The 13,539-nt window shown below is 39.7% G+C and overlaps 1 protein-coding gene across 1 annotated transcript in view; it reads left to right on the top strand.

Moving 5' to 3' along the window:
• hcn2b (hyperpolarization activated cyclic nucleotide-gated potassium channel 2b) overlaps nt 1-10,994 on the top strand; it is a 46,297-nt gene extending 35,303 nt beyond the window's left edge. Inside the window, exons 7-8 of the mRNA XM_042005459.1 lie at nt 2,452-2,616; nt 5,907-10,994. Coding sequence (XP_041861393.1) covers nt 2,452-2,616; nt 5,907-6,877 — 1,136 coding nt within the window. The 3' untranslated portion in view covers nt 6,878-10,994. The remainder of the gene's footprint in view (nt 1-2,451; nt 2,617-5,906) is intronic.
• The last annotated feature ends 2,545 nt before the right edge of the window (nt 10,995-13,539 follow it).

Below are 13,539 nucleotides of genomic sequence, written 5' to 3'. Positions count from 1 at the left end.
CATTAACCACCCATTATTTCTCTGTACACCTCATCATATTTAAAGAGGAAACCACAGGCCACACATGGCCATCCGATGGTTTGAATAGCCCTTTTATTCAGCCCTAGTGGTTTCATTAGCATCATTATCTTCCTCCAACACTTCCCACTACCCACTAATGATGCTGGCAATATGCAAATGGTTGTCTTCTGTATAAGCAGCAAGATCCCAAGAGAGAATTTATAAAAGGATGTCTGGGCCAGTTTGCTGAGAGTTTTTCCACAACTCTAACTAAAGTGGAGCACCAGAAATGTTAACCATCATGTCTTGGTAATCTTCAGAAAACTTCATAATAATCTGAACTGGATCATGTAAAGTATAACAAAAGACCACACTGTTCATCATCAACATAAATCAATGAGTGTGTGTGTGTTTGAAGGTATTTGTGCAAAAGGCAGTGCAGTTTTAAGAGAAAATAGATTTTATATTTTTTTTGTGCAATGTCATCACAGAGGTGTGTGCACAACCACTTATGCCAGTTAATTTGTTAGAGCCAAGCTCTGAAATCACAGTACAGTTAACTTTACCAAGACTTTACCAACGTTAATAGGACTTCAAACAACAATTCCAGGTCCTTTACCTAGAACAGCAGAAGATTGTCCTTTTTACATTAAAACTTTGACCTCATTTTGTAGGACAAATATTTGTGAAACACTATGTAAAAACACTCAATGACATTCTTATCGGAAAGCCATGGACATACTAACTTAGAAATAGTCTGGGACAAAGGCTGGAACTGATTACATTGTTAGCTTAAATCGTGCATATCCAATAATCAATGGAATTAATCCAGGAAATTTTTAATGGGGTGGCCAAGTTAGACATAAGTTAGGCCCAATCCCATTTCACCCCTTGCCCCTTAAAACGGAGCTAGAAGGGGTAGGGCCAAGGGGTGAAATGGGATTCAGCCTTAGTATGGGATGGCCAATAATTAGCTACAATGCAAAGCAGGGTCATTGTTAACTTTTGGTTAAAAACTTTAATAAGCTTTGAGCCCTTTTCATTGTCAAAAACAAAACTATGTTTGCAGGCTTATTTTGCTGGATGATAATAATAATAATAGCTTCAATGGTTGCATTGATAAGTTTTTAATTTTGTACAATTAAAATAAAAATATTGTTTTTAAAGAATCTGTGGCATTTAAAGACATTCTGTCTCTGCATTCTTAAAGAATATTATAAAAGATATGAATTATGAAAAAGAGCTAATTGTGATTACAAACACAAAGTCCTTTATCTCACAAAGAAAAGGAAGGAATTAAATATTACTCATACTGCAAAGTAAACACACCAAAAGACCATTAATCAATCAGTGGCTGAATGGCTCCATTTTTCGGTTTTACAGAATCCTCTACTCTAGTTTCTTGTCTGCACATATTTTGTACTTTGGTTCGCCATGCATATAACACTGCTTTATTGAACAAACACATCTTTAACATTTGCTGTCACCTTCTGTCATTGATTCAGAAAACATAGATTTTTATTTTATAGCAATATTCAATTTGACTCAACTAAATTTATACTGTACTGCAACACATGCATAAGAGTAACCTAAAGTGCTCCATAGCACAAAAAATGTCGTGAAATGGTACAAAAATAATTAAAAAAAAGAAATAAAACATGATAAAGATTAAAAATGTACAAAAATAAAACCAAATGTCAAGATAATAATAAATAATATAGAAAGCAATAAAAGCAACAAACCGTTTCAGTTTGTTTAAGCTAACTGGATGCTAGCTAGCCTTGAGGAATAATAAAGTAAACTAGCAAACCTCCAGACTGGCTAACTATACTTTTAATAACACAGTAGCAGGTTGTTTGTAATAAATTAATGCGTTTGAATCCTGCTGTTGATACAGTTTAGTAAAAAACAGCTGGTTGCAGTCAATTCCAGAGCAAAGCATGAATGGAGTATCCTTCGGATTCATTATTTTCTCCCTTTCCCGCAGAGTCAGAGGAGGTCGACCTCCCAGGCGAGGGAAAAGGAGGGCATATGGTTGTCAAGACAACAGCCAGCCCCATCCCTTTAAAATGGAAGCTAAGAAAAACAGATATTAAAGGAAGGGTAGGGGAACAAGTGAATGTAATGAAGCTTAGCTGCACATCTCTATATATAGTTTTTTTGTTCCCTCCAAACAGCTGTCAGCGTCGAGTGTTTTTTGTCAGTGGCTCAAACTGACTATACAACTGCCTGTCATCCTGGCACCTCCAGTTTGTGTAGGCCAGAGGAAAAAAGGAAAAAAAATAAATAAAGAAAGGTTTGTATCCAAACTTTCCTTTGGGAGCAACAACTGCTCACAGATGTCTCCTTCATGGACTTAGTTGTCTTCCATGTCACTGCCTGTCAGCCCAAAACCTGTCATCCTGCCATTTTCTGGTCTGTTATACCTGCATTCTCTGTCACCCCCAACAGAAATCTGTTTGCTGACCCGTGGCAGGCGGACAGCCAGTGTGCGAGCAGACACCTACTGTCGCTTGTACTCACTCTCTGTGGACAATTTCAACGAAGTCCTGGAGGAGTATCCCATGATGAGGAGGGCCTTTGAGACCGTTGCTATCGACAGACTGGACAGGATAGGTAAGACTGCCACCATGTTCATGGTAGATGGCATCTGCTTTTATGTGACATAAGCATGCAATTAAGTGATATATATGACAATTTACACCATGTATCACTGATAAAAGGCACAGATATGCAGTCTCCATAATCATGAGTCACTCATAAGATGCAATGAAGCATAAGGGAAGTGTATTTATTCATGAATGTGATGTCTGTCAAAACACTGAGCTGTGAAATACAGTATGAATGATGTGGGAAGTGAGGGTGATTTTTTTTTTTTTTTTGCTGCATTTCAATGCATCCTGTAGAAATATGCCACTGTGAAAACAGTTATTTAACATAGCCTATCCAATATCAGTTAAGTCAAAGCTCAACTGTGATTGTTAACCTTCAGGGTTAAACCCCCCACCCCCCATCCCAAAACACCGAGCCAAACAGAAAAATGAAACTCAAAGGCCTGACTATGATGGTGCAGTGTGAGACAGTTTCTCATTTTTCATTCAAGGTGTGCCAAACTACCCACTAAGCAGACATTAAGCTAATGGGACATTTCAGATATGAGCAGTGTCTTAAGTTGGCTATTACCAAGAAGATGGAGTGAAACCTTGTGCACATGCATTGTTTTGTACAAATCGCTGTAATGACTACCTAAGAAACCATTGAACTGTGATTGAAGACACAATGATAGTGTTACTTTTTAATGAGTGTGATGTTTTCTGTTATGTATGTGGGTGCTTTTGAGTCCTGCAACTGAAGAAGCTTCAGCTTACCAGCTGCTTCAAAGGTGTCACAACCGCCAATTAGTTTCTGCAAGCACCTGTCTTCCTGGCTTGGTTATTGTCAGTTGTCATCACTTGCAGCATCTTTTGCAGCTCTTGACTATCCTGAATGAGCACTTCACTGTCTGATGCCTACATTTCTCCTCTGCCAGTTTTGAACCTTCCCAGGCAGACAAAGACCGGCACCACATCTTAAAGAAAAGCTGTTTCTTGAGGAGGAACACTCAGCACTACCAGGTTTTTCTAGGATGAAGTACAGCAAACAGGGATTCCTCCGCCTTGTCCCTCCAGTCCTTAAGAAATGAACGGATCTCTAAGCTCTAACTGCCATATCGTTTGTTTTAAGTTCATTTTGTACATGCAACCCATGCAAAATGCAAATGATGGACAGGACATGCCATAGTCATAATTTGCCTCCACCTTATGATGAGACAGCTGGCTAGGTTAGATGAGGAATAATCTTTTACCGACCTCTCTGCTTTGTGGGTTTCTCTCAGGCTGTTGCTCTGACTAATCATCTAGCTCTCTAGACCACGTGCAGTACTGAAGAACCAAGCTGGCTGCCAATATGAACAGTAGAGAGAAGTTGCATTGTGTATTCTGACAGCAATAAAATAATGGACTGATTTCCTAATGTCATAATGATATAGAAAAAGGGATAGTTCAAGACTTTTGCACAGTATTTTATATGCTTCTGAAGGCACACAGAATATTCTCTATATGCCCATTTTATAAGTTCCACTTTTTTCTGCAAAACAGCAAATGTTTAATCATATTCATGCACCGTAGAAGCCTTGCAAGCAGTAAATCTCTTTGAGCCGACATATTGAGGGTTTATGTTCCTCATCTCACCCTTGGTTACTTTTCCTCAAACCTAGAAGTGCCTTCTTTGCTTTGGTATAAAGAACTGGACTCTTTATACAGAAAAAAAAGCTTTGTTTAGCTTCTCTATCCTCCTTCCAGGTTATTAAATATAAGAGAGACAAAACTGTCAAAGTCATACCTGATATGCTAAATGACTGTACTGCTGCAACACCTAAATTTCCCAGCTTGGGATGAATAAAGTACTTCTATCTATCTATCTATCTATCTATCTATCTATCTATCTATCTATCTATCTATCTATCTATCTATCTATCTATCTATCTATCTATCTATCTATCTATCTATCTATCTATCTATCTATCTATCTATCTATCTATCTATCTATCTATCTATCTATCTATCTAAACTTATCTTGGTGACCTGACAACGGTGTGAACTTAGCAATCCCATTATTTCGATCTTTACAGCTATAACTTGACCCCACTGGACCCTCTGCTCAAATGCACACCTGCTTTCTGAAAATTTGTCTGCCCTAGCTATAGCTATGTGGATATCTTTGCCAGGACCCAGTGGGATTACTCCACAGTCACCTGCTTTCTGGTGCCTTATGCTAATCCCCATCTCTATTCTCAAATGTGAGAAGGAAACTGGGACTCTGTTTGGGTTTTAAGTCTAAGTTCACTTTTGAGAGAAAAGTAGTGCTAACTGTGAGTCCGCCACAGTCTGAAATCACAAGACATCTGCAGGGCATGTGACATGGCCTGCATATAAGTCATTAGAGACATCTAAACTAAGGTATCAACTGGCATGAAGGCATGTTAGGACGGCACAGATGGTTTAGTTTTGATCAGGATTTATTTTTTTCTCGTGTCCAGACATTCCTCCAGCCCCTTGATGTATACTGCATGCTGTGTGCATTCGTTGGTGCATCAGAGGACATATTTCCCTTATGTTGGGGTTTGCTCTCCCTCTCTGACCTAATTTTCAAATTTCTGGAGACATTACAGTCTGTTACTCCAATACGCCGGATGCCCCCGTTTTTTCCTCCTATGCCAACAATGGCTGCCACAGTCAAGTCAACCGAAGTAACACTTACTGACGTGTGCATCTGCCTTTAAAGTTAAGGCCTCTGCATCCAGCTGTGCTTTGAGTGGATGAAGCTGGATCCCGTGCCTTGCAGGCAATCCTGCTTCCATCTTGTTGCACATAATAAACCTAAGCTGACTTAGTTCTTTGAATCTGCCTGTGTCACCTCCATGAGACAAGCAGCTGGTCAGCATTTTTCAGAGGCAGGGTGTCAGAATAGGCATGACATAGACTTCCTTCTCCAATAGTTGCCCTCTGTGTGCAGTTTTGCTGCTTCCTTATCCAGCAACAGATGCATCAATTATCCCTTATGGTGCAGCTGGTGGTAGGGAGGGATGCCTGTATGATACACACATACTCCATTACATAGTTATAATTGCATGAAGGAAATGATCATTTTCCTCTTGGAAGGATACTGCATGCAGAGCAACAGAGTAAACGATTCTTTTGACATGCTTTCTGTCCCACAACCCCACCTCTCTATGTGTCAGTAGTTGAGTTCTGTGTGTATGCATAGTTTATATCCAAGCAGTACGTCCAGTATTGCTAAAGATAATGGCAAAGTAGAACGTTATACCTTCAGCAACACTGCTACTTTTTGTTCCCATATCATTACAGGCAAGAAGAACTCAATCCTGATGCACAAAGTTCAGCATGATCTCAACTCGGGTGTTTTCAACAACCGTGAGAATGAGATGATCCAGGAGATTGTGAAATACGATCGGGAGATGGTTCAGCAGGTGGATGTGCCACGACCGCGAGCCATGTCCATGACGCCTCCTTTGCCTGGTGGGATCTTTACTCCTCCGGTTTCCTCCAACCAATCCCGAGATTCAGCTATCGCTACTCTGCAACAGGCCGTGGCCATGAACTTTTGTCCGCCCATGCAAGGGAGCTCGGTGGGAGCAGGGACCCTGCAGTCTCCCAGGATGGTAAGGAGATTCCAGGTGATGCAGAGCATATCCAGTCCTGTCTCAGCTTCTCCACTGCAGTCCCAGCTCCTTGCTTCTGGTGCCTTTGCTCCGGTCTTGTCCAGTCCCCCTGTCCAGAGCCCACTGGCAGCTGGAGGACGATCATTCCAGTATGGATCCAGTATCCTTGCTGGTCCCATCTCAGGCTCCCAGCTCTCCTTGGCCCAGCAGCACATAGCCAGCCCTGCACATCGACCCAACACACATAAGAGCACCCATTCCTTGCAACTGGGCAGCCTGAGCCAAGATGCCAGGGCACTGTCAGCCTCTCAGCCCTCACTGCCTCACGAAGGGGTGCAGCCAGGTGCCCCTAGTCCACCTCAGTCTACGCGAGTCTCCTCCACTTCAATTGGACCCCCTCAGACCTCATCAGGTCATACAAGTGTCCGGAGTGCTATACCACAAAGGGTGGTACTCCCTCACCAAATGTCAGTGGGGGCTTTCCCTGTTGCGTCACTGCCTGGTTCTGCACATGGTTTTTCTGCTGGTACAGGGCTGGTAGCGGGGGGGATGGGAACAGGTCAGGGGGACTCAAGACTACCCAAGAAGGACTCTATAGTTAGCCTTCCTGAGACAGACCACATCAAAGTGAGATCCAGGCTTTCCTCAAACTTGTGATCTTAAACTTTTTTGGGAGAGCAACTCAATGAGGAACATGAAGGCAGGAACATGTTTCTCTTCTCTTTTCCTCAGTTTGACTATCAAATGTATGAATGTTGAGCGAACGACAAGTACTTGAGAAGAAACTGTTCTAACACACACAAAAAAGAATCTGTATGGTGGATGTTTGAAACTGCATCGAGATGTTTCTACTCACAGATGTAGTTGCACAAATCGGTAGTGGTAATGTAGCTTCTTTCACAACATAGTTAACAACATATGCTTCATTATCCCCCCTTCACCTCTATTAATGCAAACTTGGTTTGGATGGGACTAAAAGACATTCAGGGAACTAGTTCAGACTTTAGTTGGCACTTTAATGGGATTTACCTACTGCATCTTTGGGATGCACAAGCTGCGAATGAATATTTCCATGTAAAAATATAATTGTGGTTTAATTGAAAGTGGGCTGTTTTTTATTTTTCTGCCATCCCTGTTAACAGATCCAATAAACAAATTAGTCACCACACAAATTAAATGAGAGATAAAACAAAAGAAACTCATTTGGCCAATCTTACCACAACAAATCAAGCCATATTTCCCCATCTCTTGATATGAATGAACGATGACAAATAAAACTCAATAGATTATTTATAAGTCTTCCCTTGTTCTGATTGACCATACACAGGTTATGAAGATCATATATAATGAAAATCTTTTTTACTGGAATTACAATCCCAAGGCAAATCATCTGGTTTTGGCTAAGCCATCAATTTTTACAGCAAGTGTTTGCATGTTTGTTGAATTTAAAGCTCCATTAATCAGTTTACTTTAATCATAATGGACCTCGAGAGGACTTATGGAATTCTGTATACAGATGCAAAGTTGAGCCTACACTCAAAGCTACATGTATATGCACCAACTTGTCAAATTTTTGCTCATTGCTTTTGCTCCAAAGCACAAAATATGGCACAAAGAAGGCTTCAACAGTATTCTTTCTACTCTAAGCAAAAAAGTGTTGTCAGCCAAAAATGTTTCTATAAATTACAACAAATTATGAAGACTTTTTGCAACTCTGATGATTAAAGTGAAACATTTTTCCTCACAAACAAACCAAAGCTCAGTGGGGTGGCCAGAAAATGACCTTAGCTTCAAGTCGTGCTGGTGAATGAACAGACATCTGTCTTTACATGTCCAAGAAATGATTAATGCAGCTTTAAGACCCACAAAAACATGAAGAAATTTATCTAAGTATTATTACCCTGCACTTTGTGAAACTATTCTAAAATTTCTTTTGTCAGTTAACACAAGACTTTTAATGTAAGTTTAATTGCAAAATTCAGATTCCCATTATCAAAATGTAAATTCATTCTTTTCCAAATCCTTGATTTTTCCTTCAGCAGCAGTTTGGGTGATGTGTCATAACGGCAAAGTCAATTCACATGAATAATGAAACTCCAGCAGAGCTCAGTCCTGCCTTTAACGCCACAGTTTTGATCAACTGCCAAGGACAGCGCAGATACTTTGCAGGACGTATATTGCAGTGTGCCTCTGTCACTGATGCCTCGGTAAGAATTCATTGGATGCTGCTGATTCGTGTCCGAAAGCATTAGAAGCGGACCCTTTTCTCCTGGACCTGACATTCTAGTCACCTCATCTCACTAATGCCTGAACCATTACTGGGTAATGAGAGTGGAAATTGGACTCCCTTGGGCCCGTTTGGAACCGTTATTATCCTCCTTCGGCTGGATTTCATTATACAGTGCCAATAATGAGTTCCTCTCATATGATCATTTTGCATTTTCATTTTGTTTGGCTTCTGCTTCTGCGTCCACCTTAAGAGTTCTGAAGTGGACCAAGTTAATAGTTTATAAGTATTTTCATACTGTGATTTTGAGGTCCTTTGTGTTTGTGTTTTATGCTCAAATTATGCCCCACTGGAGACCTTTTTTGGCTCAAACATAATTAACACAGGCTTGTTATGAGGACAATGTTTTATTTTATAGTGCTTTGTGTGCAGGGTTTACTTTCACAGGACAGGAAATTTGCTTAAATAAGTGAAAGTGAAAGAAAGGGAAAACAAATATGGAGTTTAACTGCAAAAATGTTCAGGATTGAAATCAAATCACTGTTATGTAGCAGTAACCTGTAGCAATTTGAAATAAAGCATGAAATTTGAATAAAAGCCAAAAATTGAGAGTGATACCAAAGCTGCAAAGTTTTTTTTTTTTTTTTTTTTTTTGGTAGTTTGTTACATAAATCCCTGAAATTTTCAGATCAATGACTTAACACAAATCAGACATTAATAAACTAAATTCCTTCAATTATTTTGCCAGAATGTGATGTCCATGAAACAAAGCAATAAAAGAGGGAGTGGTACCTTTATGCAGATGATGATCTGTTTTATTCTTCAAGCATTAGCAATACTTCTCTTTAGATGGATTTTCCTAACTTAACTTAAAATGACTTTTAAATATTTTTTTTCTGCATATATTCAAATTTAAACCTTGATCTTCCCTAAAACAAATGATTTGCATGGTTATTTCTATGTGTAAACATAGTGTGCATCATGTGAACCAAGCCTATTTATTTATGTAGCCTTGCTCACTTTAAATGTAGGCCTTCTAAAAAACAAGAAAATGTTTTGATAAGGGTTCTAAGTTTAAACTGACAATGCATATTATCATCTGTTATGAGCCGATATTACTTGAACATAATAATTAGAGCAGAAGAAATCAGTTTGCATCGCAGAAGATGTGTTGCTTCTTTTTTCTGCAGTAGCTTGCAGGACCACCCAGAGTTTGTATATAATGCTCATCCAGTCGCTCTGAGGTCTGCATGGTTTCTCCTTTTGTCTATATTTTTTTGTTTACCTGTTTTATACTCTCACACCCAGATCCAGTTAAAAAAGAAAAAGACAACAAAAATGCTGCTTTTAGATCCTTTTTTTCTTTTCATTGCTCTTAGACCTCATCAATGTAATGAACAGAACTCTGTAAAAGTATCTTTCCTTCTTCCAGCAACTTTACAAACATGTTAAGTGTTATGTAAATGTTACAGTAACTCAGCTGTTCAACTCTGTCAGTACACTCTCAAGGCTTTGGTCAGGATAACATCTGTGCCATGCACACTCGCATGTACGGCTACAGCAACATTTATAGCGGCATCTGTACTTGTTAAGTTATGTGCTTGCTTTTCTTTTTTACTCCGTTTTTCTTTACAAAGCCTCACTTTTTCTTTTGTTTTTTTTTTGTCTTTAGTGCCACAGCTTCTCCAGAGATAAAGGATACAGTGTTTATATAATTTCCATTTTTCTTCAGATGTGTCTTTGGGTTCATTGATGAAAATAAAACGTGGTGATTTAGACCATTTGAAATGTTTATCTTTAAGGGCTGCTTGAATTGAACAAGGCTGTAATTTGTAATCTAACGTCACACAGGATTCACATCATTAATGAGGATAAGAACTACAACTTAAAAATACATGATGCACTTTTTTATTAAAGAAACAAAACAATACAATTCAATATTACACTGTATTTATTTATATCCTCTAGTTTTGTCCTCGCATCATAGACTTATAAGCTTGAGTAACTATTCAAGAATACAATAACTCACCTATTTTAAAGCCAATGCCAGTCCTTATCTTGACACTGCAGACTAATGGTTTAACTTGCTAATGCACTCCCTGCCTTGAACTCCTGTGAAACAAACAGATGATCTCAGGCAGTCCCCCTCTGGGAAATCAGACATTACCAGTGCAGTCCACATGTTTCTGTGTCAGGGACCTGATTTTCTTTTATTGAGCCACTCTACAGCTGTCACATCCCATAACTGTGCATACCCAGTGCCTAGCAGAGACCGTAGACTCCACCATCATGTTCTGTATGCTTTGTGTGTGTGTGTGTGTGTGTGGCTATAAAGATGCAAGCTCGTCATAATGCAAACATCACTGTCACTTATATCCCACCGCAATACGTGTAAAAAGGAAGACCAATAAATTGTATTTGAATACAGTATGATCCCACTGCTTCCTGTTCAGATGATTACTTTGGGATTATCATGTTGGAAAAGCCCAAACAGGTTATGGGTTCATTGTTTAGCATCTTTATAGAAGCAGAACTGCTTGATGCAATAAAGAGACGTGATGGTGAATGACTGTTGTGATTTCACTGCTCATCTTTCAAAACTTCTTCGATCTACCTTTTATCCAAGAGAAACTTAATAGAAAATAAATTAAAACACTGATTTTACAAGTTTTAAATTTATTTTTATGCACAAAAATGTCATATCGAGTAGTAGTGGGATACACTGGCATCTCAAGAAACTTGCCCAGGAGACCTAGTTGAAGTTTATGTATATTGAAAATATAGTTAAACTTTTCCATTTAAATAAAAATGAAGACATATAGAGAACTATGTGGCCTCCAAATCAATAACTTGTGGAGTAGGAAGAAAATAAGTTCACTTTGTGGGATGTAGTTAGGGAGGGGCAATACCAAAATCTTTCCTGTCAGTATGGTAGAGTTAGTTTATGGTACTCTTTCACCAGTACCAGTACTTCTTGCCCCTTTAAGGAAAATCACAATCGTAGAGTGTGCTTTAATATTGTTATTGCAAGGGCAATTTAAGTGAACACAGCAGGCTTCCATCATTTTTGGAGACCTCTCAGAGAGCAAATGTTTTGTTACGTGGAGATGCTGCTGACCGTTTTGCTGCATATGATGCTGATTGAAATAAAAAAAATGTTGTATAATTTGCTAACAAAGGGCCTGAGGAAAAGACAGGAGAAAGTACTTGAAGTTCTCTTTGGGAATGACCAGGATCAGGAACGAGTACATCAGAGGGGCAGCACATGCTTGATGTTTTGGAGACAAAGACAGAGATAGTGAAAATACTGTTGGATGCTGAGGCTGAAACTATTGGGAAGGAAGCTTAAAAGAAGGCCAAAGAGCAGATTTAAGAAGTCATGAAATTAGTTGGTGTATGAGGAGACGATGCAGAGAATAGGTTAAGATGGAGGCTGATGATTTGTTGTGGCAATCCATGAAAAGAACAGATGAAAAGGAAAAGAAGATGACACTTACTGACATGAACGAATTTCAGACACTCACTGTCTACGTTTAACACCCAGAAGTAGACATGTAGGCGAATATGTTCTCACAAATGAAGAGTAAAATTCACACCTTCAAGTTTAGTTTTCATATGTTTAGTTCTCTACCATCATTATTCAGACAGGATAACCCTCTAGTACTGCAGGTCGCTGAAGAATCACTGTATAAGGTGCCAGGTGTGTGTGTTTGATTGTTGTTAATCAAGGCATCACTATCTGTCAGTCAAGATAAAGGTCAGAGCACCACACACTGACATGCCTGACACACACACCTGCCAACACTGTATCACCTGTCTCGCTCTTCCCAGCACTAACAGTCCTTCCCCACTGTGTTGCCTCCTGCTTCCTCTCCCCTGCTGTTGAAGAGTTCTGGTCCCATTTGCTCTCTCCAGGGCTGTCTGTACTTTGCTTCCCTGCAAGTGCTGCTGAGTGCCAGGCCTTCATGACGCCACGGGGCAGCAGATACGCCGGGAGAACCCAGGAGCCTGGCAAGGAAATCAAAGTCCCCCTCAGTGAGAGTGAGTGGTGTGACTATCGAAAAGTGGCTTCCAGCTCTGACATGTCTGGCAGATAACGACCAACACTTCCATAGTGTCCACGTTCTCATGGTCCTGCTCCTGGAACAATCTGCTAAAAGCCCTGCAGATGTTGCATCATTCAGTATCACAGGGTACATTAACATGCTATCATATCATCAAATATGTCAATAAACTTCTTGTAGCAAATGCTTGCTAATATCAAACGGTTTATTAACTCTCTGCCATATTTATTGTATTTCTGGCTGTGATCGGCTGGAGATGATCTCAGTGTGTCTTGAGTGTGAGACAGGGAAACACCCCGAACAGGCCGTCGCTTTATCGTTTTCATAACGCAGACCATCACACTTAAGACCACTTCAGAGCCTCCACTTGAGGCACATTTAGCTGCACTGCCAGCAGAAAGCAGAGACACAAAGGGTCTGGAGAGTAAAGCTATTCTGAAAAGAGTAGAAGAAATCTCAACAAAATGCAAACATTTAAATTGTAAAACACTAAAGTGATGTGTGAAACAAAAATTGAAGGAGATTCTGTGCATTGCATTGTAATTTAAAATACCATCATTCAGTCAGATATGAATTCAACAGCAACAACAACAGTACCAGTTTTTCCACTTTGTCACAAGGTGCCTCCTAAAGCTTGTAATCTAATGTTTACCACATTAAAGGTTTTTATACGTGTTAAAACACAGAAGAATGAGAATGTCGAAGAAGAAAAATTGGATTGGTACTCTAGCGTGTCCACCTACAAAGCTTGTTTTATTTACAAATCCTTAAATACAAAAACATCTGACTTTAAAAGAGCACTGACACAATGCAAAGCCCTGACAGACTGTAAAGAGTCACATATGGCCTTAAATAAATAATGGAGGAACAGGCTGCAGAGCTCAGTCATCCATGAATGGTCAATATTTCTCTGCATTGAAGGAGCAAGCTGGTGTGCTTCAGAAATCTGGTGAGGATGCCTTCCAGATGCCTCTCAGGAAATGTATTTCAGACATCTCCTAATGGGATGAAGTCTTGGGAGGCGAAGG

Source organism: Melanotaenia boesemani, chromosome 14 (genome assembly GCF_017639745.1).
Source record: "Melanotaenia boesemani isolate fMelBoe1 chromosome 14, fMelBoe1.pri, whole genome shotgun sequence".
NCBI lineage: Eukaryota > Metazoa > Chordata > Actinopteri > Atheriniformes > Melanotaeniidae > Melanotaenia > Melanotaenia boesemani.
Note: the sequence above shows the minus strand (reverse complement) of the source record. Positions and strands in the feature narration are given on the sequence as shown.